At 49.1% G+C, this 27,524-nt stretch overlaps 1 protein-coding gene across 3 annotated transcripts in view; it reads left to right on the top strand.

Moving 5' to 3' along the window:
- Positions 1-2,834: 2,834 nt before the first annotated feature.
- The window catches only part of ATRX (ATRX chromatin remodeler), a 92,102-nt gene continuing 67,412 nt past the window's right edge, over positions 2,835-27,524 (top strand). For 2 of the 3 annotated variants that reach the window (XM_071569533.1, XM_071569532.1), the window contains exons 1-6: positions 2,835-2,986; positions 16,990-17,102; positions 19,534-19,589; positions 21,930-21,982; positions 24,169-24,293; positions 25,464-25,583. In XM_071569533.1, the coding sequence (XP_071425634.1) occupies positions 2,967-2,986; positions 16,990-17,102; positions 19,534-19,589; positions 21,930-21,982; positions 24,169-24,293; positions 25,464-25,583 (487 nt within the window). In that variant the 5' untranslated portion in view covers positions 2,835-2,966. The remainder of the gene's footprint in view (positions 2,987-16,989; positions 17,103-19,533; positions 19,590-21,929; positions 21,983-24,168; positions 24,294-25,463; positions 25,584-27,524) is intronic. The other variant, XM_071569534.1, reaches the window with a different exon arrangement.

The raw sequence follows: 27,524 nt of genomic DNA, 5'->3' as shown, positions 1-27,524 counted from the left end.
CCCTTCTTTACACACACCATCTGACAGGAATCAGAGAATCAGCTGGGCTGGAACAGACCTCTGAGATCATCAAGTCCAACCCTTGGTCCAACCCCACTGTGATCACCAGATCATGGCACTCAGTGCCATGTCCAGTCTCACCTTAAAAACCTCCAGGATGGGGAATCCACCCCCTCTCTGGGCAGCCCATTCCAATCCCTGAGCACTCTCTCTGCAAAGAATTGACTTCTGCTCTCCAACTTCAATTTCCCCTGGCATAGCTTGAGCCCATCGTGCCCCCTTGTCCTATTGCTGAGTGCCTGGGAGAAGAGACCAACCCCCACCTGGCCAGAACTTCCCTTCAGGCAGTTCCAGACAGTGCTGAGGTCACCTCTGAGCCTCCTCTTCTCCAGGCGGAACACCCCCAGCTCCCTCAGCCTCTCCCCACAGCACTTGTGCTCCAGTCCCTTCTCCAGCCTCGTTGCTCTTCTCTGGCCCCGCTCCAGCCCCTCAATCTCTTTCCTGACCTGAGGGGCCCAGAACTGAACACAACACTCCAGGTGTGGCCTCCCCAGTGCTGAGTCCAGGGGAAGGGTCACTGCCCTGGGCCTGCTGCCACCCCATTGCTGAGCCAGGCCAGGATGCCATTGGCCTTCTTGCCCACCTGGGCACACTCTGCTGGCTCATCTTCAGCCTCCTGCCAATCCAACCCCCAGGTCCCTTTCCCCCTGGCTGCTCTCCAGTCACTCTGTGCCCAGAGCATGGAAAATGGTCTTGGCATACCTGGGTGAAGCTGCCAAGGATGTGTTTCCTTGTGTGTTCAAACATGGGCAAGCTGGGCTGAGGCTGCGGGGAGTGGGGCTGGTCAGGGGCAGCCTCCGTCCTTCTCAGTGTCTTTCATGTCCCCCCTGCCTGGCTGTCCCATCCCTGGGCTTGGGAAACTTCCCCCAAGCCTCTGGGCTCGTGTCCTGGTGAGCTGTGAGTGCCGTGATTGATTGATCCCTGCCAGGGAGGAGGGTCACTCTGGTGCTCCCCATGGAGGAGGAGGACGAGGGTCACTCTGGTGCTCCCTGCAGGTGCTGATCATTCTGGGATCCCCGCAGTCTGAGGGCTGTTCAGGTGCTCCCTGCAGAGGAGGGGGCTCTCTGTGGTGCTGTTGCTGGTCTGAGTAACCGCGTTACTGTGTGGGTGATGTGTGCAGACACGGAGACTGACTGTGGCAGGTGGGTGTGTGCTGCAGGTGGGTCTGTGCTGTGCAGGTGGGTCTGTGCTGCAGGTGGGTCTGTGCTGCAGGTGAGCCTGTGCTGCAGGTGAGGCCGTGCTGTGCAGGTGGGTGTGTGCTGCAGGTGAGCCCGTGCTGTGCAGGTGGGTCTGTGCTGCAGGTGAGTCCATGCTGTGCAGGTGGGTCTGTGCTGCAGGTGAGCCTGTGCTGTGCAGGTGGATCCGTGCTGCAGGTGAGCCGATGCTCTGCAGGTGAGCCAATGCTCTGCAGGTGAGCTCGTGCTGCAAGTGAGCCTACACTGCACAGGTGAGCCCACGCTGGGCAGGTGAGCCCGTGCTGCAGGTGAGCCCATGCTGGTCAGGTGAGCCTGTGCTGCAGGTGAGCCCATGCTGCAGGTGAGACAATGCTCTGCAGGTGGGTCCATGCCCTGCAGGTGAGCCCGTGCTGCAAGTGAGCCCACTCTGTGCAGGTGAGCCTGTGCTGCAAGTGAGCCCACTCTGTGCAGGTGAGCCCGTGCTGCAGGTGGGTCTGTCCTGCAGGTGGGCTGATGGTGTTCAGGAGAGCCCACGCTGGTCAGGTGAGCCCACGCTGGTCAGGTGAGCCCATGCTGGTCAGGTGAGCCCATGCTGCAGGTGAGCCCATGCTGCAGGTGAGCCCATGCTGCAGGTGTGACGATGCTCTGCAGGTGGGTCCATGCTCTGCAGGTGAGCCGATGGTCTGCAGGTGAGCCAATGCTCTGCAGGTGAGCTCATGCTGCAAGTGAGCCCACACTGCACAGGTGAGCCCACACTGCACAGGTGAGCCCACGCTGGGCAGGTGAGCCCGTGCTGCAGGTGAGCCTGTGCTGCAGGTGAGCCCATGCTGGTCAGGTGAGCCTGTGCTGCAGGTGAGCCCATGCTGCAGGTGTGACGATGCTCTGCAGGTGGGTCCATGCTCTTCAGGTGGGTCCATGCTCTGCAGGTGAGCCCGTGCTGCAAGTGAGCCCACTCTGTGCAGGTGAGCCTGTGCTGCAGGTGAGTCTGTCCTGCAGGTGGGCTGATGCTGTTCAGGAGAGCACATGCTGGTCAGGTGAGCCTGTGCTGTGCAGGTGGGTCTGTGCTGCAGGTGAGCCGATGCTCTGCAGGTGAGCTCGTGCTGCAAGTGAGCCCGTGCTGCAAGTGAGCCCGTGCTGCAGGTGAGCCCGTGCTGCAGGTGAGCCCATGCTGCAGGTGAGACGATGCTCTGCAGGTGGGTCCATGCTCTGCAGGTGGGTCCATGCTCTGCAGGTGAGCCCGTGCTGGGCAGGTGAGCCCATGCTGCAGAACGCTCCTGGAGTGACCCCGGTGCTGGGGTGGCTCCTGGTGGCAGCCGCTGCTGTCCCCGCACTGTCTCCATTCCCACGCGCTGTGCCCGCTCCCGGCCGGAGCCCCCTGCCGGGCAGAGGCGTCACTGCACTTTGTTGCTAAATGATGTCACGGGCCACCTTGCATGACGCCAGCGTGACGTCAGCCCCGCCCCATCCAATCACGGCGGGGCAGCTTGGTGCGCTGACGTCACTCACCCTAGCAACAGCGGGCGCGGCGCCGCCCAATCAGAAAATAGCTGTGGGCGGCCGCGAGCCAATGGGAGGCGGCGGCGGAGGCCGGTCCCCCCCTCCGGAGCTCCCCGACAAGATGGCGGCGGCGCTGGCGATGGCGGCGGCCGCGGCTTTGTCTGCGCCCAAAGCCTGAGCGCGGACCCGGCCCGGGCGGCCGCCCCGCCCCGCTCCGCTCCGACCAGCGGAGTCATGACCGCAGAGCCCGTCAGGTATGGCCGGGACGGGCGGATCCGTGGGGTGGGGCCGGGCCTGGCGCTGTTGGGCGGGAGGGAGGCGGGATGGCGGCGGGCGGGCCGCGCCGGGCCCGGGCCGCGGCCCAGCGGAGGAGGCTCCGTGGGGAGGCCCCGGGGGCGGCTCCGGCTCCACGTGTGGGCATGGTGGGGAAGCCCTCGCCGGTTCGTCGCCGCTGCGGTGCCCGCGGGGCCGGCCCCGCGGGCACCGCAGCGGCGACGAACCGGCGGTGGCAGAAAAAGCGCCATTTACACCGTCTTTGTGTGCTTTTGGTTTGTCCATGCCCTGCGGGGTGTGCCCTCCCCATCCCCGAGCCCTCCACGTGCCCCAGGAGGGGCTGGGCCACCTCTCATTAATGGTACTCAAATTATCACATCCATGGAAACATCACTCTGTGTTTAGTGCTGAGCCCTGGGGAAAGTTTCTTCATGGATTTATAGAATGGATTGGGTTGGAAAAGCCCTCCGAGATCATCAAGTCCAACCCTTGGGCCAACTCCAGTCCCTTTACCAGATCATGGCACTCAGTGCCACGGCCAAGCTCAGCTGAAAAACCTCCAGGGATGGGGAATCCACCCCCTCTCTGGGCAGCCCATTCCAATATCTGATTATTCTCCGGAAAGAATTTTCCCCCGTGGGGATGTTTGTGGATCTTCACCTCCCGCCTTTCCACTAATTCGGAGTGGTTCATAACTAGGGAGAAGTTCAAGTGATGGTGGATTTTCTCCTCTTGTGCATTGCTTGTTTTTAAAGCCTGACCCCTCCCGAGGAACAATTTAGAGTTTTCTCTTCTTCGTATTCCTTCTTTTTAAAGCCTGAACCCTCCCAATGAAGAATTTCGGGTTTTCTCCTCTTTGTATTCCTTTTTTTTTAACCCTTCAAACCCTCCCGAGGAAGAATCTACAAAAAGAGCTTCTGGAAGATGATGATTATCATTGTTGGTGTCGATCACGTGCTGATTTAGGTCATGAGTGTTGCAAATGCACATTATTTGGTGTGTGACTTCCCAACAGTTTCTCGTGCCTGTGTTATTTTTTAAGACAGGGCTTGTTCCTCTTCCTTTCTTTCTCCTTTCACTCCCTCTTTCTCCCCTCTGTGTTCTCTGACAGCTTCAACAACTTTTTGTTGGCTCGTTTTGAGTGTAAACTGAAATACTCATTAAGGGGCATTGTCTTGTTTCTTCTCCAGCCCTCAAAAGTCGAGGGTGGAGTTGGATTTTTGTGTAACCAGAAGATCTGGGTTACTGATCTTTGCGTGTTCTGCAAAGTGCTCTTCCATTTGGACCACTTTGTTTTATTGTGATGATTGTGTTTTATTCCCTGTCCTCCCACACTCATCTTTTTTTGAGCTGCTTCTTCTGGTCTGCAGCGCGAAGGGTTTGCACTTAACCTTTCCACAGATTCTGTTGTCATTAGTGCAGCAATTAGTCTCTCATTAAGGGGCTGCTTTCCTGGGCGCTTCACAGGAGAGGATACAGAGGATACACAAGTCATAAGTTTTCTCTACGGTTTTTAAATTACCTGCAGACAGGATTGGATTATTTCAGATTATTTGTAACCTTGAAGATCCAAAAGCAGGTACAGAACAGCTCTGGCTCAGCCCTGGCTCAAACTGCTTCAAACGCGGTGCCCCAAACTTCCCTTCTCTTCATGACCTCGGTTCTCATTCAGTCCAAATGTTCTCTGGAATTCTCAGCCCTCTCAGGGCTCCTCCTGAGCCGTTTGTGTTTCACCAGGACAGGGGCTGGGCCTGCCTTGCACATTCCCGGGATTTCAGGGTTAGGATGGACACCCTGCCCGGGCTTTTCCTCAGAGCTGCCCATTCAGGGGCTGCTTAAGGTTGGAGTTGGAGAGAATGAGGTGGAGACCATACACTGTGTCCCCTCCCCATTTCTGTGTCCCCTCCCCATTTCTGTGTCCCCTCCCCATTTCTGTGTCCCCTCCCCATTTCTGTGTCCCCTCCCCATTTCTGTGTCCCCTCCCCATTTCTGTGTCCCCTCCCCATTTCTGTGTCCCCTCCCCATTTCTGTGTCCCCTCCCCATTTCTGTGTCCCCTCCCCATTTCTGTGTCCCCTCCCCATTTCTGTGTCCCCTCCCCATTTCTGTGTCCCCTCCCCATTTCTGTGTCCCCTCCCCATTTCTGTGTCCCCTCCCCATTTCTGTGTCCCCTCCCCGTTCCTGTCCCCCCATTCCTGTCCCCCCATTCCTGTCCCCCCATTCCTGTCCCCCCCATTCCTGTCCCCCCCTCCCCATTCCTGTCCCCCCATTCCTGTCCTCCCCTCCCCATTCCTGTCCCCCCATTCCTGTCCCCCCATTCCTGTCCCCCCCATTCCTGTCCCCCCCATTCCTGTCCCCCCCATTCCTGTCCCCCCTCCCCATTCCTGTCCCCCCTCCCCATTCCTGTCCCCCCTCCCCATTCCTGTCCCCCCTCCCCATTCCTGTCCCCCCCTCCCCATTCCTGTCCCCCCTCCCCATTCCTGTCCCCCCTCCCCATTCCTGTCCCCCCTCCCCATTCCTGTCCCCCCTCCCCATTCCTGTCCCCCCTCCCCATTCCTGTCCCCCCTCCCCATTCCTGTCCCCTCCCCATTCCTGTCCCCTCCCCATTCCTGTCCCCCCATTCCTGTCCCCCCTCCATCCATCCCCTGCTCACCTGCAGAAATAAAGGCCCAGGGGATTCTCATTCAGATGCTTTGGAAAGTGTGCAAAAAATTCAATTTGACAGGAAAGTCTGTTCACTTGTGGAATCCAGACTTACACTGTTTAAAAGAAAAACAATCAGTGTGCTGTTGGTGAAGTTTTAAACTTCTGTAATAAGAAATTTTTTTATTTAATGTTAAAATCTTAGGAGTCTTCCAGCATACAAGATTTAGAATGATGAAAACTGGAGTAACTTACTAAGACCCTTCTAAAAAAATGCTGCCTCTGTAGATGTTTATAAAGATTTCTCTACAATTTGTGCCCCAAAAACTTGGGGATTTAGTCCTTTTTTGTTTTAAAGCACAGAAAGCTTTGTCATGGTGACTTAGCCCATTCTCATACATGGTACAAAATAAACATGGCCATAGAAACAGAAAACTTGGGAATTTACTCACTTGGACCTTCTGGTAGTCAGAGGAAGGAGTGCAGATTTTTTAAGTTGGCAAAACAAACTTTGCTCTATTTTTTTTACTCAAACTTTTCAGCTCACAGTGTGATGTTGGTCACTTGGTCTGAAGGTTTTTGTTGAATTTTCTGCACGTTTGAGTGAGTTCTGTCTTTGTTCTGAGTGATGTTACAGATTGTTTGGGGTGTCAGATGGGATGCCACAGTAACAGTGAGTCAGTCCCAGCCCTCTGTGTTCCCTGCAGGGACACTCTGAGTCCCTTCACGCTGCCCTGGAGTGGCACAGCTGCATTCCTTGACTCGTGTTCTGTGCCAGGTGTGCCCCAGAACCAACGTTTGCACCACTGGGATTGAGTCTCTGAGAGACTGCAGTGACTTTGTTATTTCTCTCTGTCAGGGCTGTGTGAGCTGTGTCAGGGTCTGTGCAGGGCTCAGCTCAGGGTGTCTTCATTTTCTGTGCAATGATTTGGTGTATTATGAATTCTGCAATAAGGTGACCTTAATTGTGGAAGCCTGAAATTCCCAGTTCTCTCCCAGCTGGACTCCTGCACCCTCTGCTTGGAGGGTGGAAAGGGGAGAGGTTTTTACATGGAGGATACCAAAGCAAAGCTAAAGTGGGCTGTGCTCCCCATAAAACAAATCTCTGTGGTCTGTGACAAAGTGCATGTTAAGTTTGGTCACTCCAATCATTCCAAGTGTCCTTGATCAAGGCAAGGCCTGGGGATGGTGCTGAGTGTCTTCATTTTCTGTGCAATGATTTGGTGTAATATGAATTCTGCAATAAGGTGACCTTAATTGTGGAAGCCTGAAATTCCCAGTTCTCTCCCAGCTGGACTCCTGCACCCTCTGCTTGGAGGGTGGAAAAGGGAGAGGTTTTTACATGGAGGATACCAAAGCAAAGCTAAAGTGGGCTGTGCTCCCCATAAAACAAATCTCTGTGGTCTGTGACAAAGTGCATGTGAAGTTTGGTCACTCCAATCATTCCAAGTGTCCTTGATCAAGGCAAGGCCTGGGGATGGTGCTGAGCCTGCTGGAATCACTTTGGTGTTGCTGGAGCTCAGCCTGGGCCTGCAGGGGATTGGGAAGAGGAATCAGTTCTGGCTGGGGCAGTGCCAGGTTGTGCCAGTGCTGTGGGGAGGGGGAAACAAGAAACTGGAGGAATTCAGTGGCAAATATAAGGGAAGGGTTTATAGTGACTCCAAAAGAGGGAAAGTGCCCTGATTTACCAAAGGAGAAAAATTAAACTTTCATAGTCTGTGATAAAATCCAGTTATCATTCAAGATGGATTGATTGGTGTTGATTTTTTTTCTTTCTCTAGAAAAGGAGTGAAACCTTGAAAAAATCAAGAGCTTGGTTACACAGGTTGCTGACCAGTGGCAACTTTGGTGCTATTTAAGCAGTTTATTTGCAAATCCAAAAGCTGCACAGTTGTAGAAATTTCTGTCTGAGTTGCTCTGCCTGGGGGTTTTTCACAGGCTCAGCCCAGAGGCCTCGTTGGGCAAATACACCCATCAGGTAAAGCAGAACTAGGAAATAGGGAGTAAATTCAGGACTGGCAGTGGGGAAACTGAGGTGGCTTTAATCTTGTAAAATAAAAAACTAAACTTCACATGGGCTACAGCCCTTAAATCCTGTGGGAAGGATGGTTGGGAATGTCTGGGGGAGCTGCAGGACAGGCTTTAATTCCCAGGCATTGTTGGTACTGCAGGATGGCTCAGTGGGAACCTGTGACCAGCTCCAGAGGCAGAAGAAAAGTGAAGCCAAAGGCAGTTTTAGGTTGGGGGCCCTGATGGTGCTGGACATGGGGCCCTTCCCTCCCTTCCCAGAGTGTTCAAGCATGTAAGTCCAGCTGTCTGGCTGGTGTGTTGGATGTGCTGCTCTGAGCTCCCTTAGTGTGGGCAAGGGTGCAGTTTGTCCTGATTTTTGTGAGGATGCAAGTTCTGTGTTCTGGTTTTCAAGTGGTGACCTCAGTCTTGTCCAGCTTGCAGGTGATTTCAGCACTGCCTTTCCCCTTGTGTGTGGTATTGAAGCCAACCTGACAGTGAGGTTGTTTGTCTCAGTTCTGTGTTGGGGATGATGTTTTTTTGTCTGGCTGGCTTTAAGATCCTGTTAAAGAAACAGGTTAAAAATGAAGGTTAATTTTCAATTCTTAGTGAAGCATGATGTCAACAAAAAGAAATTGTGTGATCTTCCTTCTCAAAGGGTCTCTTAGTGACTTGGAACTGTTTTCTCATTCCCCTGGTGTGTCTGGAGGAAGATAATTCTGTTTACTGCTCTGAGCCTGCTGTGCTGTACATAAGCTCCAAAGTTACTTCATCCACATCACTGAGTGTCTTCAGGTATCATTTGATTAAGGCCCTGTGGATTTAAGGTTGGTTCCAAACAAAGCAAAAGAGTGAGTTGTGTTCACAAAGTCCTCAGCACAGTCTGGCTCTGAAGGGCTGGATCTCTCCCTCTCTTCCCAGGCAGAGCTTTGGTATTCCGGTGTTTTCTGATGTCCCTGGTTTGCTGAGCTCAGTGTGGTGCAGTTCCCTCTGAGCTGTTTGATAATGGTCCAGCACTGGGGCAGGTCACCCACAGGGCTGGGCAGCCCCTGTCCATGGCACTGGGAATGTGGCTGGGCATTTTCCTGGATGGCCTCCTGGACCTGCCTGTGCTGAAGGGCTGAGCTCTGCAGGGTCCCCTCCAGCCTGGAGCACTCTGGGGTTGGTTGGTGGTGTCTCACCTGCCCATCTCTAACTGAGCTGCTGCTGAAGGTGCAGCCCCTGCCAGCCCAGAGTGAATCCCCTCTGCCTGCAGAACATTCCTGCTGGGAAGGGTGAGCTGCAGTGGGGAAGTGCTTGGATTCAGGAGCAGACATGGCTGCTTCCCATGGGGATCAGCTGCTGTGCACCAGTCAGAGCAGATCCTTGCCTGGAGTGGAGGAGCAGGGAGAGAGCTGAGGGTGTGGAGGGCACCAGGTGTGGGCAAAGCAGGAGGGTGTGTGCCCTTTGCCAGCAGGGCTGGGTGATGCCAACACAGATTGGGTGAGTCTTGATTGTAAAACCTCACTTATTTGGGCATAATTGGAACATCAGTCTAAATAAATAAGGTCCAAAATATTAATTTGATCTGGGCTTGACAGCACCACGTTGCTTTGCCTTTGGGAAACCATTGCTGAGTTGAAAGAACAACAGCACTGGGATCAAGTGATCTGTTTCTATACCTTTGTAACACCATCTTTCACTTGTGCCACATGGAATCATAGAATGGACTGGGTTGGAAAAGACCTCTGAGATCATCAATCCAACCCTTGGTCCAACCCCACTGTGATCACCAGCCCAGGGCACTACGTGACCTGGGCTGGTGATCACAGTAGGGTTGGATCAAGACATGGTGGATTCTCACTCAGTCCCACATCCATAGAATGACAGAATGGATTGGGTTGGAAAAGACCTCTGAGATCATCAATCCAACCCTTGATCCAACCCCACTGTGCCCTGGGCTGGTGATCACAGTGGGGTTGGATCAAGACATGGTGGATTCTCACTCAGTCCCACATCCATAGAATGACAGAATGGGTTGGGTTGGAAAAGACCTTCGAGATCATCAAGTCCAACTCTTGGTCCAACTCCAGTCCCTTTACCAGATCATGGCACTCAGTGCCACGGCCAAGCTCAGCTGAAAACCCTCCAGGGATGGGGAATCCACCCCCTCTCTGGGCAGCCCATTCCAATGCCTGAGCACTCTCTCTGCAAAGAATTTCCTTCTGCTCTCCAACTTCAATTTCCCCTGGCAGAGCTTGAGCCCATCGTGCCCCCTTGTCCTATTGCTGAGTGCCTGGGAGAAGAGACCAACCCCCACCTGGCCAGAACTTCCCTTCAGGCAGTTCCAGACAGTGCTGAGGTCACCTCTGAGCCTCCTCTTCTCCAGGCTGAACACCCCCAGCTCCCTCAGCCTCTCCCCACAGCACTTGTGCTCCAGTCCCTTCACCAGCCTCGTTGCTCTTCTCTGTTGGGTTGGAAGAGACCTCTGAGCTTATCAAGACCAACCCTTGATCCAACCCCACTGTGATCACCAGCCCAGGGCACAGAGTGCCCTGGGCTGGTGATCACAGTGGGGTTGGATCAAGACATGGTGGATTCTCTGTCCCTGGAGGTGTTTCAGAGGACACTCAGTGCCACATCCAGTCCCTTCTCCAGCCTCGTTGCTCTTCTCTGGCCCCACTCCAGCCCCTCAATCTCTTTCCTGACCTGAGGGGCCCAGAACTGAACACAACACTCCAGGTGTGGCCTCCCCAGTGCTGAGTCCAGGAGAAACTTTTATGCAGATTTGTAGGTGACATGATTCTGGCCTGGTTGTCTGAAGGGCCAGGTCCTGTGTGTTCCCACCATCTTAATTCACAGAGTTGGTCTCTTGCTGTTGGGTTTCTGCTGTTTGCAGAGGGGCAGAGTCTGAGGCACAGGATGACAGTCCACAGGCCAGCAGTTGAAGGGCACATCTGGTTTCATTTTTCTTTAATTATTTTTCCTAAGGATTGGTTAATTTTGTCTGCTTAAAGGTTGTTCTGCAGCATTTCATTTCAGCTTTAAAAGTGAAAAATTGCTGGGACTTAACTTGGAGTAACTGTAAACATGAATTAAAAAAACTTGTGTCCTTGAATGATTCTAAAAGTTTAGACATAGAAAAATCTGATAAAAGTGTTGAACATAAGGAAAGCAGGTACTTAAGAAAAGCCTGTTAGTCAACATTTGGATAAAACTGTCTCAGTGACTTTCAGGAGCCACTTGAAATTCAGATGAGGGGCACCTGTTTAGAGTAAAAGTTGGTAGGATCCTGTGGAAGAATGGAAAATTGATTTCTTTAAAGAAAATACAGTTTTCAAACCGTTCTTCCAGATGTTGACAATAACTGGGACATTCTCCACCTACGTTTTTGAAGAAAGTCTGAAGAAAGTAGATAGAACCTGTGTGCAATAACAAGGATTTTACTCAGTTTCACAGTACAATCCAGTGGGCCCAATGGGGTTCCTGCTAAAGGGGCCAGTCCTGTTCCTTGCACTGCCCTGGCTGGGGATTTTCCTCACCATTTCAGAGGGAATGACCACATGGACATGGGGCGAGTTGGATCCAAATGGAAACTGCTCCCTAAAATGTTCTGTGTCTGAGGTGATGTGGCTTTGGGGGAGCACCATCAGCTGACACAGGTGGGGTGGGGTGGGCTGGGCATGGTGCCCACCAGAGCTGCTCCATCACTGCCCTCTGTGCTGGTTGAAGGGTAAACTGGCAGGAGAAACCAACCCAACACACAAGAGAGATTATAACTCAGTTACAGTTTAATAACAATATTACAATAAATGCAATGGCACAAAGAGAAATTGGGTTTAACCCCCAACCCCAGCAGTGTAACCCACCCCCTGGGGCACAAACACAGGGGGGTTTGGTGGCCCCTGTGCTGAGCCCCACGTGGTTCCTCCGAGTCCAAAGGAAAAGGAAGGGAAAAATCTGTTGGTGCAGATGATGGCACAGTCTGGTGGAGAGTGGTGGGCTCCTCCTGGCCAGGGTCTGCTCCTCCTCTGCATCCAGTGAGTGGTCCCAGAAGTCCCCAAAGCCCAAGATTGTCTCCCCTCAGGTTTGGGTGGGAGCCCCCAGTGCCTCCCCCAAGGCAGGGAGTTCACCCTGGGGGATCTGACTCTGGCAGTCAGGGGGGATTTTGGAATGGTTGCTGGCCCCTGAGCAGAGCTGAGCCCTCAGGTGGGTGTGGAGGTGCCAAGGAGTCCCTGCAGGGCAGTTCTCCCAGCTCCTCTGCCAGGCTTCTTTCCCAGCCAGCTCCCAGCCTGAGGGCTCAGCTGTGCCCTGGGCAGCTGCTGCCAATGGGCCATTGGGAACAGTTGCTGGGCAATGGCCCAGAGGGTTTAGAATGCACAGCTTTGGTCACCCCCACACAGGGATAAACTGGTCCCACCTGCTGAACTGGGACACTGCCTCAGCTGGGGAGGGGGAGAAAATACCATGGAGAGCTCAGCTTGGGGTAAAGACAGGGGGGCCACTCAGCAATGACCATCACAGGCAGAACAGACCCCAGTGGGGGAAATCAGCTGAACTGGTCACCAATCAAATCAGAGTAGGGTAATGAGAAATAAACCCCCAGTGTTAAAACACCTTCCTGCCACCCCTCCTTTCCTGCCAGGTTCAACCTCACCCCTGATTCTCTGCCTCTCCTGGGCAGTGCAGGAGATGGGAATGGAGGCTGTGTCAGTCCATCACGCCCTGTCTCTCCTGAGCCTCTCCCAGTGGTTCCTTCCTGGGGGCTGCAGTTCCTCTCGGGCTGCTCCAGCCTGGCTTCCTTCCTGTGGGGTTCAGAACAGCCTGCTCAGCACGAGTTCCCGTGGGGTCCCACCTGCTCCTTTGTGAGGTCCCATGAGCTGCAGGGGGGTCTCTGCTGCCCCATTGGCTTAGCTTGAGGGAATAACCAAAATGTTTACCAAAAAACAGAGGAGGGGATTCCTCCTCAATAAGCACATCACTCCTTATTAAATTTAAGAAAAAGGAGCTTTAATTAGAAAATGGATATAAGAAGGATAACTGTTCTTAACTACTATATATATACATATATAGCAAAGAGCAGAGCCAGAAAAGGAGCTCTCACCAGCCAACAGTGGCTCTTTTCCTGCAGCTGCCTAAAGAAAAGCCCCAAAAGTCAAGCCAGCACACAGGGAAAAACCCTCTCCCCCCCCCCACGTGCTGAGGTTCTGTTTTCTCACCTCCATCCCACCATTCAGCTGGAATCTGAAGGTCATCAGTCATCCTTGTCCTCAGTCCTGGCACTCCAAGCCTGAACCTTTTGTGTTGGTAGGGTGAGAACAATTCTCTGAGGGGGCTCCTCCCAACCCCACCTTGCTGTGTTTGTGTTTGAACATTTAACACCCCCGGGGGCTGCAGGACAATCTGCCCCAGAGCCCCCTCCCCTCCTTTTCCCCTTCCTGGGTGTCTGCAGGGCTGTTGCTCTCACATCCTCCCACTCCTCTCTCCCAGCTGCTGGTGTGAGGGGGGTTTCACCTCCCGAAATACATTACCCAGAGGCACTGCTGGTGAGCTCAGCCCTGGCCGGCATAGGGACCATCACGGAGCCCTCTGGCACCGGCTCTGTTGGACTTGGGGCAGCTTCTGGCACCTTCTCACAGAGTTTGTCACCCTGTACCCCCTGCCGGGCGCTGCCACACGAACCCAGCGCAGGGAGGAACGTGCAAGGGGACAGTGGGCAACAGCCACGCTGAGCGGGGTGTGCTGTGTCTGGGTTAGGGAACCCCCGTCTGGTTCTTTATTCTAAGTATTTGTAGACTCATTTAGCCCTTGAGGTGATGTGCCTGCTGTGGACCTTTCCCTTACCCTGTTAAAGGCCAGACATTTATTGTTTGATGTTACAGCACTTGCTCTGAATGTGGGTAAGAAATGAATTCTTACAAGATCGTTTTCCAAGGTCACAAATCAGGTTCATGGCCAAGCCAATAATAGCAGGGCACCTTCCCTTTTATTCCTGTTTTAATTAGGCTGAGCAGTGTTGAAATAGCTCCAGACTGATGGTGAAGCCTTTGGCTTAGTCTGGAAACAGCAGTGAGGATTGTTCTGCTGCCTCAGTAGTGCTGCTGACACGGCCCTACATTCTTGGGCTTCTGTGTTTTTTTTATTTAAACACAGGCTGTGTTTAAAATACAGGTTGTGATCAATTGAATAGTGAATGTCTGTGTTGCAAACAATAAGGATTTTGCAGTGGGAGCTTTAAAAAAATAATTATTGTTCTCAAGTATAAATACACGACATAAAATCCCTTCTGTACCAGTCCAGGTAAAGCACTGCCCAAAATAAACATTTCCCTCTGCTGAAGCATTCCAAGTGTCACACCTTTGCTAGATTTGACCTGGTATTCCTTAATACAGCCTTATGGTACAGTATGATGATTAATCAGGAGGAAATGCAGCTTAAGAAGACTTTTTAGTATTCGTTTATATATTTTGGGGTTTTGTTTTTTTGTCAGCAAGAACATTTTGCTCTGAAAACAGTAAGTTTGGGCTAGTTAGGATAAGAGTTAATAAATGCTTGTAGATAATGTTCCAAGTGCTGGTCACAGAGACACATGCTGGATTTGTTTGGCATTGAGAACACTGAACTCATCTCTAGTTCCCATTTTCTTTCTAAAATGCTGTTACAAGTTATTTATAAACTAAATGAACAGAATTACACGTGTGGCTTTTTTGTTTGTTTGTTTTTACTACCAAAAACGTACTTTCTTTTGGCCTTTCTAAATGTGCTTTCTTCCTTCAGAGCGTCTGGAGTGGATATAAAATCTCTTTCTATGCTTTTGGTATCAAATAACTCTGAGCAACTCTATTTTTTTCCTAAGTTGGTGTGTGTAAATTGCCATTAAATCTCCTTTCTGAAGGAGAGGTGCAGGCTGTTACAGCTGCACGTGCCCTTGTCAGTGTCTGTGGTGCTTTCCAAGCGTGCCCTCCCTCCATCCATGAGGAAAAGGGGAGCCCCAGTTCAGGGACTGCCACTTGGGCAGGGAGGGACTTTGGGCAGATTGAGGAGAAAATGTTCAGACACACTTGAGAGTTGAACAGCTTTGCTGCCCTCCTTGGAGGTTGCTCAAGTGATTGATGGCACATGTGTAGCCTTGAAAGAAAAGTGCCCTTTGCTCATGCAGAAAATCTTTCCTTTAACGTGATATTTCCTTTTATTTTGAGCACTTCAGAAGATTTACAGAAATTGCTGATTATTTCTTTAAATGGATGTTTTATGCTGTTTTATGTGTGGTTCTTTTCATTGTTGAAATAGTGATTTGTGTTGATGTGAGGATGCCCTTTCACTCTTTGCTCTCCAGAGCTCTCACCCACCTGAACGTCCTGCTTAGAAAACAAGGGGTGTTTTTAGCAAATTTTTTAGCAATAACAGTTTGTCTTGGGCTGAGCTGGCAAAATGCCAAGTGCCCAACACAGAGTCAGATCCTCCCTCCTCTCCCTGGCCAAGAATAGGGAGAGAGAAAAAAAACTAGAAACTCAAACCAGTTTATACTTAAACTCTCTCTCTATATTTATACAGAAAAGAGAAAATGAAAAGCAAACTACAGTATAACACAGACTTACACAAGTTAGAAATAACAAGGAATAACTCCCCACTCCCCAGTGAGAACAAATCCCACTGTTCTAACTACAAAGCACTCCAGAGAACTCAATCCCATTGAAAGTCAGAAGGTAATAAATTGGTGTGTTCAGAGAAATAGTAGAGGTGGTAAAGGTGAGTGGGTTGAGCTCCTGATAAATACTCACAAGCCTCTATGACCTGACCTGTAAAACAGGGACTGAAAATGTGATTTCTTGCTGCTGTTGGAGGGTTATTTTGCAGTTCCTGGGCAGACAGAGCAGGGTGGGTAGTGTGTCCCTTGGCTGGGCTCCCTTCCCAGGGGCAGGGTGGGCCAGCAGTGGGAAAAGCCGTGTGGGGCAGCTGATAAGACATGGTGAGTCAGCCCTGGGCAGGTTCCAGAGCACTGAGAGGGGCAGAGAGCTGAGTGGGAACTTCAACTCCATGGCCACACCAACAACCCCCTGCAGCAGCACAGGGTGGGCACAGAGTGGCTGGAGAGCAGCCAGGGGCAAAGGGACCTGGGGGTTGGATTGACAGGAAGCTGAAGATGAGCCAGCAGAGTGTGCCCAGGTGGGCAAGAAGGCCAATGGCATCCTGGCCTGGCTCAGCAACGGGGTGGCAGCAGGCCCAGGGCAGTGACCCTTCCCCTGGACTCAGCACTGGGGAGGCCACACCTGGAGTGTTGTGTTCAGTTCTGGGCCCCTCAGGTCAGGAAAGAGATTGAGGGGCTGGAGCGGGGCCAAAGAAGAGCAACGAGGCTGGAGAAGGGACTGGAGCACAAGTGCTGTGGGGAGAGGCTGAGGGAGCTGGGGGTGTTCAGGCTGGAGAAGAGGAGGCTCAGAGGAGACCTCATCACTCTCCACAACTCCCTGACAGGAGGTTGTACCCAGGTGGGGGTTGGTCTCTTCTCCCAGGCAACCAGCAGGAGAACAAGAGGGCACAGCTTGAGCTCTGCCAGGGGAGGTTTAGGTTGGAGATCAGGAAGAAATTCTTTGCAGAGAGAGTGCTCAGGGATTGGAATGGGCTGCCCAGAGAGGGGGTGGATTCCCCATCCCTGGAGGTTTTTCAGCTGAGCTTGGCCGTGGCACTGAGTGCCATGATCTGGTAAAGGGACTGGAGTTGGACCAAGGGTTGGACTTGATGATCTCAGAGGGCTTTTCCAACCCAATCCATTCTATGAGTCTGTGATTCTGTGTGGTCCTGTGTGGTTGATTTTTGGCAAAATCAGCACCTGACACAGCAGGTTTATGTAGACAGTTGATTTTTAATAAGTCTTGCATGAGGATGTTGCTCTGCCACACTCAACACCTGTTTTTTTTCTAAGGTTGGGGGTGAAACTGCCATCAGTTCTAGTGTTTTGTATCCCCAAGTGTAACATTTTTGGTAATAAACCCAAGGTTTTATTGTTTTTTTTCCTGTCTAGTTCCTGACAAAGTAGAATCTTAAATTAATTTTTCACTGTTTTCCTGGCATAGCAACATTACCACTTGAATTCTGTCAGTAATTGTAAACAGTGACAATTAAAATAGAGATGTTGTTATTACCAGAGTCCTTGGTGCTTTTTTGTCCATGAGAACACCTTCCAATTTACTCTGGGTTTAAAAAAATTGTGTTGTATTTTCTTTGATATCCTTTGGCAGAAACAAATGTTTCAATCTCTTGTAGGTGTGTATTAATTGAGATTAAGCATAATTTCTTTCAGGCTTGGTAAATTAGAGTGAGATCTGTGAGTAACTTGAAATATTCCTTGTGTTTTAACAGTGAAAGCAAGTTGAATACATTGGTACAGAAACTCCATGATTTCTTGGCTCACTCATCAGAAGAATCTGAGGACACAAACTCTCCTCCAGTATTATCTAAAAATAAAATCATAGGTAAAAACACCTTTTATGGTTTGAGTTTTTTACTTTCAATGTATATATTTTATTTCTGTAAACACCTTTTTGTTAAAAAGAGTTTTCTCAGCAAATTACAGGAAATCTCTTAGAGAAAATGGTGTGGTTTTTTTCTCTGGAAGTGAACTCAGGGTATCAGAAAAGCAAAGGCTTTTCAAGGGTCTGTTTGGGCCAAATCTCTTAAAGCCTGAAATCAAATACACACTTGGTGAGGTTGGACTGGTGGGATAACAGGTTCCTGTGCTCCAGTCAAGGCTTTGCAGTGCTTGGAGCTGTGGGAGGAGCCCTGGGGGTGGTGCTTTCCTAGTTACTTCAAAAGGATTTCTCCATGGAATCTGGAAAGGAAACAGGACTTTGGAAAACCTGGAGTCTGACACTAGGCCAGAGTTGTTACTAGAAATTTTTACTTAGAAATAGGTAGCAAATTTTAAACACTGTTTTGGTTACAGTGATTAAAAGTGAAATTATATCAAGCTGAATAAAATCAGTATTGTTATTATCAGTACTGAACAAACTCCAGATTTAACTGGTTAAGCTGTTTCTTTGGTTAACTCAGGCTGGATGCAGGTGCCAAACCTTTCAGGCTCTGCTGCTCAATGAGCTGAAGGTTGTGCTGAAGTGGTGGAGTCCAGAGCAATGAGAGTGTGCTGGCTGTGCCAGGGAGTTTGTTTCCAGACTCCTGTTGTCCTGAGTAAAGTGTTTCATGGGTTTTCTGACCTGCTGGTTTTCTCTTTTAATGTTTTGTTTTGAGGGAGTCTGAGCCTGTGGCTCTCCCTTCCTCCTGCCAGCACCAACCTGAGCTGCTGACACAGGGAAAGGGAGTTATTCCTGGGATACCTCAGCAGAACAGGCAAATAAACTGTGCTGTAGATGCATCTCAAAGGCAGATTTTGCTGAGGAGCACCCTGGGAAAAAGAAATCTTTGCCTTTATCCTGTACAGTTAAAAGGCAGAATTTGGCTCCTTGCTTGTCTTTGAAATGGGTACACTTGGAAATTCGTGGCAGGCACGTTTCAGTGTTGGCTTGGACATCCAAAAGGATGTACTGAAGCTGCAAAATAAAGATTAAACACTTAGATATTAAGAAATATCAGCATTAACTGTGTGAATTTGCTTCCCCTCAGTGTTCTGTGGGTAATGGCAGTGCCTTTGGCAGCTGTGCCTGCCTTTCTTGTAATCCACGGGGTGTTGTTGCAAACACAAGAGATGGATGTGATTGGGGCCCAATCAGGGTTATACAGGGATGGAGCTTGGGTTGTTCCAGTGTTTGGGAGATCTGGGAATTACTGGGCAGAGTGTTGTGGGGAGGGAGAGGATGGTGATGTGGCTCAGGAGGGTTGAACATGTCCCTGCCACACACAGAGAGGCCAATTAAAGTAGGAAGCAGTTTGGTATTTTCTGTGGGTTTATCACTTGCCCAGAGTGCTCAAGAGTGAAGATGGGCAGCATCTGATCTCCAGAAGAAATGTCACCTTCCTTACAAATCCCAGCTTTTTCCTTGGAATACAGAAATACCAGTAATTCTAGAGAGTTATCAATATTCTAGAGAAGAAATTCCAGGTGTTTTAAAGGACCCAAAGTGTTTTCTGCTTCCATTTTTTATTCCCTCCTTCACATGTGGAAGTGGCTGGATAATTTTTGCTACAATTTAGTGAAACAATTCAGCACAGAATTAAATTCTCCAATCAAAGTGATTTAAGTTTTTTCAAAGTGTAGAAGAAAATTGGTTGGTTTTCCCCAAACTGAAGCTCAAGGATAAATAAGTTGCAGTGCTGGTAGTCTTATGCTAAATCATAAATAATTTTCATATGTATCCTGTAGTTACACTTCCTTCTCAGCAGAGCATGGGTTAAAATCCTGCTGTTCTGAAGCCTTTGGAGCAGCTTCTTACAAATATTGAATCACTGAACAAAACATTCCCCTCCATTACAGAGTTGGTGGATGGAACAAGAGCTAAAAGGTTGCAGGTCTTTAGTCTTTATATATTGCACAATTCCAAGGACACAGGGATGGGAGTTCTCAGTCACACCCTGTATCCAGTGGGGGGTTTGTGGTTCCATGGACCCAGATCTGATGCTTTACTTCCAATGTCAGTGTGTGAGAGAGAAAATACTTGAAGTAACTTCTGAGAGATTAACAGAGATGGACTAATGGTATTATTTCTGCACACTCCCTTTACCTCAGGATTTCTGCACCAACAGGAAGCTGTTCCTCAGCCTCTCTGGGGCTGAACTGAAAGGCATTCCCAGATGATTTCTGTAAAATTTCCTATACAGTGGGACATGTTTTGTTGTGCAGCACTTTGTTTCTGACAGGCACTCAGGCACCTTCATTCAGGATGTTGAAACATAATGTGAAGAACTTGTAATATTTCTTGCTTTTCAGTGGACTCCTTTAATTTCTCTTCTTAGGTAAAAATAGAGAACCTAAAGGAAGTGCAGCTTCAATGGAGAACAGCAGAGATGAGGTAGGATTTGTAGTTGCATGTGTAGTGCAGAATGGCTGAGCTCACTTTCTTGCTTTTACAATAAAAAATAATCCTGTGAGAGCCACACTGTAAATACCATCATGTCTGTTGAATAGAAACATTAGCTGTAAAATATATAAAAATAAACATAAAATTAAATTTTGTAGTTTGAATTAAACTCACTTTGATTTTGGCATTTGCAGGCAATTGTTTCTATCCTCCTCCCTTTTATTTCTGAATTACTGAAATACAGTCATTTACTTGGACAGCTTCATTGTCCTTCTGGTGCACAGCAGTTCTGAGAACAACCTGTGACACTGTTCCTAACAGAGCCCTGGGCTTTGCTTACCTGAGCTGGGCAACTGCTTCTTTGTTAGGAAATAAAAAGTGCTGTAAATTGATTCAGGTTGAGTATGTTGCAAAGTGAGTTTTTCTTTAAAAAGAAATTTGGTTAATATTGGTTAATCTTCATTTCTCCTTATTCTGTTCTTTGCATTATATTTTAACAGGCTCATGTTATTTTTGGTTTAAAAGAATTTGGCTCTGTTTACACTAATGCTGTGATACTCAGGTAACAGTGGGGACTGAGTTGTCCTTTGACATAAATATCCTTCCTTTTTAAAAGAGAAAGAAATAAGGACATGCAGGATCTGTATTAAACATGAGCAGATTCCTTCTATAGGATGTGTTATAGCCATTAAAGGAATGTTTCCTGTGGTACATGTTACTGTTCTCCTGTTGGAACCTTCTGTTTGACAGCAGATGTGTAGGGAACACAAGTGCCAGAGTCCTGCCTGAGTTTGCCTTTACTGCTCTAAATTCAGGTGTTTAACCTGCACAGCCCTGGCTGTCATACAAGTGCTAAAACCTCTGAAAAACCAGTTTCTGTGAGGGCAGCCAGTGCTTTCTGGCACATGAGCCAGGTACCAGCTGTCAGTGTTGTGCTGGCAATCCCTGGGGCACACTGGCCATGTCCCCAGTGCCTTCCAGAACCCCTGGAAAGGGCAATCCCTGGGGCACACTGGCCATATCCTCAGTGCCTTCCAGAACCCCTGGAAAGGGCAATCCCTGGGGCACACTGGCCATGTCCCCAGTGCCTTCCAGAGTCCCTGGAGAGGGCAATCCCTGGGGCACACTGGCCATGTCCCCAGTGCCTTCCAGAACCCCTGGAAAGGGCAATCCCTGGGGCACACTGGCCATGTCCCCAGTGCCTTCCAGAACCCCTGGAAAGGGCAATCCCTGGGACACACTGGCCATGTCCCCAGTGCCTTCCAGAGCCCCCTGGAAAGGGCAATCCCTGGGGCACACTGGCCATGTCCCCAGTGCCTTCCAGAGTCCCTGGAGAGGGCAATCCCTGGGGAACACTGGCCATGTCCCAAGTGCCTTCCAGAACCCCTGGAAAGGGCAATCCCTGGGGCACACTGGCCATGTCCCCAGTGCCTTCCACAACCCCTGGAAAGGGCAATCCCTGGGGCACACTGGCCATGTCTCCAGTGCCTTCCAGAGTCCCTGGAGAGGGCAATCCCTGGGGAACACTGGCCATGTCCCCAGTGCCTTCCAGAGTCCCCGGAGAGGGCAATCCCTGGGGAACACTGGCCATGTCCCCAGTGCCTTCCAGAACCCCTGGAAAGGGCAGTCCCTGGGGAACACTGGCCATGTCCCCAGTGCCTTCCAGAACCCCTGGAAAGGGCAATCCCTGGGGAACACTGGCCATATCCTTAGTGCCTTCCAGAATCCCTGGAAAGGGCAATCCCTGGGGCACACTGGCTGTGTCCCCAGTGCCTTCCAGAACCCTCTGGAAAAGGCAATCCCTGGGGAACACTGGCCATGTCCTCAGTGCCTTCCAGAACCCCTGGAAAGGGCAATCCCTGGGGCACACTGGCTGTGTCCCCAGTGCCAGCCTTCCAGAATCCCTGGAAAAGGCAATCCCCAGTGGCAGCCTTCCAGAACCCTTTGGAAAAGGCAATCCCTGAGGCACACTGGCCACAGTCCCCAGGGCCAGCCTTCCAGAACCCCTGGAAAAGGCAATCCCCAGTGCCTTCCAGAACCCTTTGGAAAAGGCAATCCCCAGTGCCAGCCTTCCAGAACCTCCTGGAAAGGGCTGTGGCTCCTTTGTGCCCAGCAAGCTGCTCACTGCTGATCTGGAACTCCACAGATTTGGGTTGTCTTAACAGGATAACTCTTGAACTTGTGTGTCTCTCGTTAATGCTTTTCCTGCTGCTTTTTTATTTTTTAAGAGCACTTGTGACTTCTGAGATGTGTTCTAGTTAAGAAACTGGGTTTGTTGACAGGTCCCTTGTATTCAAATGTATTGACCTTTACATTTTTTCTTGTTTCTAGGGCAGTAGTCCTTCAGAAAGAACCAAATCCTTAGGATTATCCCGTTCCAAAAGGTTGGTTTGGAAAATAAAAGCAAATAGGTTACTTTTTGGAATGTGAAACTATAGAAAGATGATGAGCCAAATATTTTTGGTATCCACCAGTGTAAATCCATAAAGTGCTGGTGAAACAAATGCCCCATAATAAAATTCAAACCATTTCTCAGGGTCAGAGGTCAAGATCATAGAGCTTGGCTTTTATTCACAAAGACCAGATTGTCCCATGTCTTCAGAACAAAGGAGTTTATACAGGAGTTCTTTCACTTTTGCTATTTCTACATGTAGGATTCTTCCAAAAATGTAAATTGGGTCACATGGAAAAAAAGGCTTTATGTACTTTCCTGTTGGGAGGCTGAAGCATCAAACTCTGCTGAGTTGTCCTGTGCAGGATCTGCCATTTTCTGTATTCCTGCTTTATATTTCCCCCTCTTTGATATACCAAGTGTGGAGTTTACTGTTCCCCATCCCTTTGAACTGCAGGAGACAGGTTATTGTGTCCCAGGTACCAGCAGACCTGCTCAGTCCAACTCCTCCTCTGCTCTCAGCTGGTGCTGTTCCAGTTCTGTCCTTGGGGGATTTCTTTAACTCCCAGTGGGCTGTGCAGATCATTGAGCTCTCCTAAATGCACAATTTCAGCTGCTGCCTCAGTACTGCTCTCTGCAAGTCTGTAGCTGTGCTGGTTTAAAGGTGAACCAGCAGGGGAAATGAACTCACCACGAGAGAGATTATAAGTCAGACCTAAAATTTAATAATAATATTACAATAGCAACACTGACACACAAGGGAAATTGCTTTCAACTCACAAAACCCCAGCAGTATAACCCAGTGTCCTGGGGCACAAACCCAATGGGGTTTGTTTGCCCTTGTGCTGAGACCCCTGTGGTTCCCCCAAGTCCAGAGCAAAAGGAAAAGAAAAACCTGTTGGTGCAGGCGAGGGCTGTGGTCTGGGTGAGAGCAGTGATCTCCTGCTGTCAAGGTCCTGCTGCTCCTCTGGATCTGACCAGAGGTTCCTGAGGTCTTCTTACCCACCCCTTATGTACCCTCAGGGAGCACCCAGTCCCTCCCCCTGGGCGGGGACTCACCCAATGGGTGATTAACTCTGGGAGCCAGGGGGTGTTGAACTGTTGATGGCCCATTGGCAGCTCCGCCCCCTCAGGCTGGGTGTGAAGGTGATAATGGCTCCCTGGGCAGCTGCTGCTAATGGCCCATTGACCTTGGGGAATGAATAGAGGGGGTAGAATACACAGCTTTGATCACCCCCACACAGGGTTAGCTGGTCCCTCCTGCTGAACTAGGACATTATCTCTTCTCACCTTTATGTCCAAGTGTGTTTATTCTATCATGTCTGCCTCCTTTTTGTTTGTCTTGATGCCGTGTTTGGTTTATGTTTGGCTTTCATTTCTCCCTCACCTGCTGACTCCAGTGTCCTGCTGAGCTCTTCCATTTACGTAGTTTTTAGTCCTGTTTGTTTTGCATCCTGTCTTACCACTAAAGGTGTTTTCCCTCATGTGTTTATCGTGCTGTGCCTGATACAAAACCAGCACCCTGCAGTAGTTCATGTGTTGCCTCCACACTACTGAAAATTCTGCTCCATATTTGCTGTTTTTTCCTCCCTTTCCTGACACAGTAAATTCATTCATTTTCATGGATTCGGTTCGAAATTATGTTTGTGTGGAATTCTGGCAGCTGATCCTCTTATTCAACAATCAGCTTTTTCTTTTAGCTCTCCATTTCTTTTATTTGCTTGCAAACATCTCTTCAGCCAAGCTGCGTTTTGTGGTTGGTTGATACCTGTGTGTTCTCTTGGTGTTGCCTGTTCCACCTGGAAGGATGGATAAAATTTCTGAGCAGACACTCATGTTTCATTTAGGCTTTTTTTCATAAAAGTCTGACTTCCTTAAAAGCACATCTGTCTTGGCTTGAGCCAAACCCATAACAACACCAAACCTTGATTTTCCAAACAAACACTGCAAGGCTGTGAAACAAAAATATTTTATTAGTATATTTTTTTATGTTACACAGGAGGGGAGAATTCCTGTTCCTAACAAGAAAATTAACCTTCAATTTATATATAGTAATAACTTGGAGCATCCCACTCAGAAAGTCCTGGATGAATTTAAAAAGCAATATGGTGTTTGCAAAGCCTCCCTGAACTGCAGTTTGTTCTCTTTGTCAGAGCATGTTGTTTTCTGTCTGTGCAGGAAACCTACAGTTGTAACAAAATATGTTGGATCCGATGAGGAACAGACTGTAGATGAAACTGTAAATGAAGATGTTTCCAATGAGAACTCAGAAAATGATGTAGATATGCAAAGCTTGCCTAAAGGTAGGTCATGTCTTTTTTGTTCCTGAATTCACCAAACTAGCCAAGATTGAGGCAGCATAAATAACTAACCAGAATGCACATGTAAATTGCCTGTCTGGGGTCCTGTTGGCTTTTCCATGGGCTCATCCACGTGGGCACACACAGCAGAGAGGGGCACAGGCACCTTTGCAGGCCAGGGTGTACCAGGATGTGCTGGGGGCCTAATTTCAGGTGCCTGCAGCCATCTGTGTGAAGCCATCCCAGGAGAGGGAAAAGAGTTTCCTCTGTTGTTTTGTACGAGTCTCAAGCTCTGTCACCTGCAGGTCTTTATGTTGCAGTTGTGTCTTCAGGCTCTGTGTTAGCAAGTAGGAGCACAAAGGCAAAACTAACTAGAGGGGGGGGAAATGTCACTGATGGAGTTGTAAGCACCTTTTAGAAACAGTTAATTCTATCAGCTTTACATCCCTCTGGCCTTGCCTACAGTGTGAGTTGGATTAATCTCCTCCATTTCTCATCTATGTGAGTTGCAGGCAAGACTGCTGCTGTTTAGTGCATGAGTAGCAGTATTTAGAGCAGTCACTTCAAAATGATTTTTTCAGATATGAGGTTGTTTTCAGTGTCCTCACAACAGAAGTATTAAATCTGGGCTCTTAAATATAAAAGATGTTTTTTCACTCACATAATTTTGATTGGTGCTGTTCGTTAAAGTAAAAATGTGAATTTCTGAATTTTGATAAAGGCAAAGCAAGTTTTGTTCTATTGCCTTTTCATTTATTTCATGCTGAAATAAATGCAGGTGGGACAAACTGGATGGAAGGGAGCAAAGAGAGAAACACACAGGGTTTTAAGGGTTTAAAGTGATGTAACCCAAGTCCTTTATTTGTAGCATTGCACTGCAAATTCCTGTGCACGCCCCCAGTCCTGTCCTGCATGTGCCTCAGGAGGGCAGAGGGAGCACAATTTGCTCCTTGGCCCATTCAGTGTCTGGCTTTTGTCCTACAGATACAGTTTGAAGTGTGTGGTGGTTTGTTTTTGATCTTTTTTGTCTTTTTCTGTGAATATCTGTGCGTTCAAAACTTTGTTGAGTTTTAGTCAAGAGATTGCACTTTTTTGTTGGCTTTATTTGAACAGACCTTTTGCACTTCATTTGGATGTGTAATGGTTTCCAATTTCTAAATAAAATCATTCTAGGTACAGTGGTTGTACAGCCTGAGCCAGTGCTGAATGAAGACAAAGATGATTTTAAAGGGCCTGAATTTAGAAGCAGAAATACCGTTAAAATGAAACCTGAAGCTCCCAAAAAGCGTGGAGGTAAATACATCTATTTAAATCAATTTAAAACATCTCTTAAAACGGGTTTAAATTGTTGCTTGACGACCACATTTGGTACAGCTACAAATTGTCCGTATTTCTGAGAAATTATCCTGAAAATACCTCCACTCTTCTGGCTCGTTGCTCATTAAGGATTCCAAGTGACAGGAATTAGCCTCCATTGCTGCCCCTGCAGTGCAGCAGTGAAAGCTAAGATTAGTTGCCATTAAATCAGCAGGTTAAGGGAGGCATCATTAGCTGCAGTTGCCTGGTTGCAATCAGGTGTTTCAGGTATTCCTTTTTTAAGGAATTTCATTGTAGCAGCATTGATGGAAAAATGTTCATGACTCACCAAGAAAGCAACCATGTGGGTCCTGTGTAGGCAGATTATCCACTAGAGAGCTGAGAAACCCCCTGAGCCCTCCAATAAGACTTCCATTTTCAAATGGTGGGAACTCCCCCACTGGTGGGACTTTGTAAGGGTTACCTGTGACAAGCTGCTGTGTCAGCTGGTTCTAATGGCTACTGCTAAAATGGAGGTGAGGCAGATTATGGTACTAGCAGGAATTAATTTCTCTTTATTCCAAAAATTAAAGGATTATGTATAAAGTAGCCAATAAGAAGGCAGATACTTTTGTTACACTACTGGCAGTATCTTGGTTCCCATCCCTGTGGCAGTACCCAGGATATTCATACACACAGATCTTGTACACACTCTTCATTCTTCCCGTTATATAATTTGAGATAATTGCCCTCTTTGAAGTCTTGCTGTAATTTATTAAGTGCTATTTCTCCATCTGTGGTTGAAGGGGAGTAAAATGTGGCTGTGTGGAAATGTGCTTGTGCATACACATGGGCTCATGCATGATGTTAATCACATTCTGAGCGTTGATGTTTCCTCTGAATTATTAATCTCTGGGAGTTGGTTTTGTTTTATTCATGCAAGATGTCCTGTGCAGCATTTAGGAATGCTTTCCCCATTTCTGCTTGTAGCAGTTTTGCACATGGTCTGGCAGGATTCTTCAAAGGTGCAGTGTTGAAAAGGCAGGACTCTTCTGCTTGAGCTTTGTGGCTGTGTCTGCATCCCCAGGGCAGTTTGTGTGACCTGCCCTTCCAGCTTTCCTTCTCCATCCCTAAGGAATTTGCAGGCCACCTTTGGTATATCTGGGCTCTTCCTCATGTGCTGTGCCTGCCATGGGGTAATAGATTTGGATGGGACATCACTGTCTGGAACTCCCTGAAGGGAAGTTCTGGCCAGGTGGGGGTTGGTCTCTTCTCCCAGGCACTCAGCAATAGGACAAGGGGGCACGATGGGCTCAAGCTCTGCCAGGGGAAATTGAAGTTGGAGATCAGAAAGAAATTCTTTGCAGAGAGAGTGCTCAGGGATTGGAATGGGCTGCCCAGAGAGGGGGTGGATTCCCCATCCCTGGAGGTTTTTCAACTGAGCTTGGCCGTGGCACTGAGTGCCATGATCTGGTAAAGGGACTGGAGTTGGACCAAGGGTTGGACTTGATCTTGGAGGTCTTTTCCAACCCAATCCATTCTATGATTCTGTCATTCTATGGATGTGGCACTGAGTGAGAATCCACCATGTCTTGATCCAACCCCACTGTGATCACCAGCCCAGGGCATGGAGTGCCCTGGGCTGGTGATCACAGTGGGGTTGGATCAAGGGTTGGACTTGATGATCTCGGAGGTCTTTTCCAACCCACTCCATTCTATGATCCTGTGAAGAGTTTGAACTTTTCCTTTATCATCAGCACAAGCTCAGCTGTGTTCGTGTCTCTGCCTACAGCATTTGGTTTTAGACCTCTCCAGTGTGTGTTGAACTCCTGTCAGCTTTCAGGAACATGGAACAGGCCCTGCCTGCTCCTTTATTGTCCTCATTCCCAGACCAGGAGAGGTAGCCAGGTGAGGGGGGTGACTCCAGTCAGCAGCTGG

The sequence above is a fragment of the Pithys albifrons genome, chromosome 14 (assembly GCF_047495875.1).
Source record: "Pithys albifrons albifrons isolate INPA30051 chromosome 14, PitAlb_v1, whole genome shotgun sequence".
Lineage (NCBI taxonomy): Eukaryota > Metazoa > Chordata > Aves > Passeriformes > Thamnophilidae > Pithys > Pithys albifrons.
Note: the sequence above shows the minus strand (reverse complement) of the source record. Positions and strands in the feature narration are given on the sequence as shown.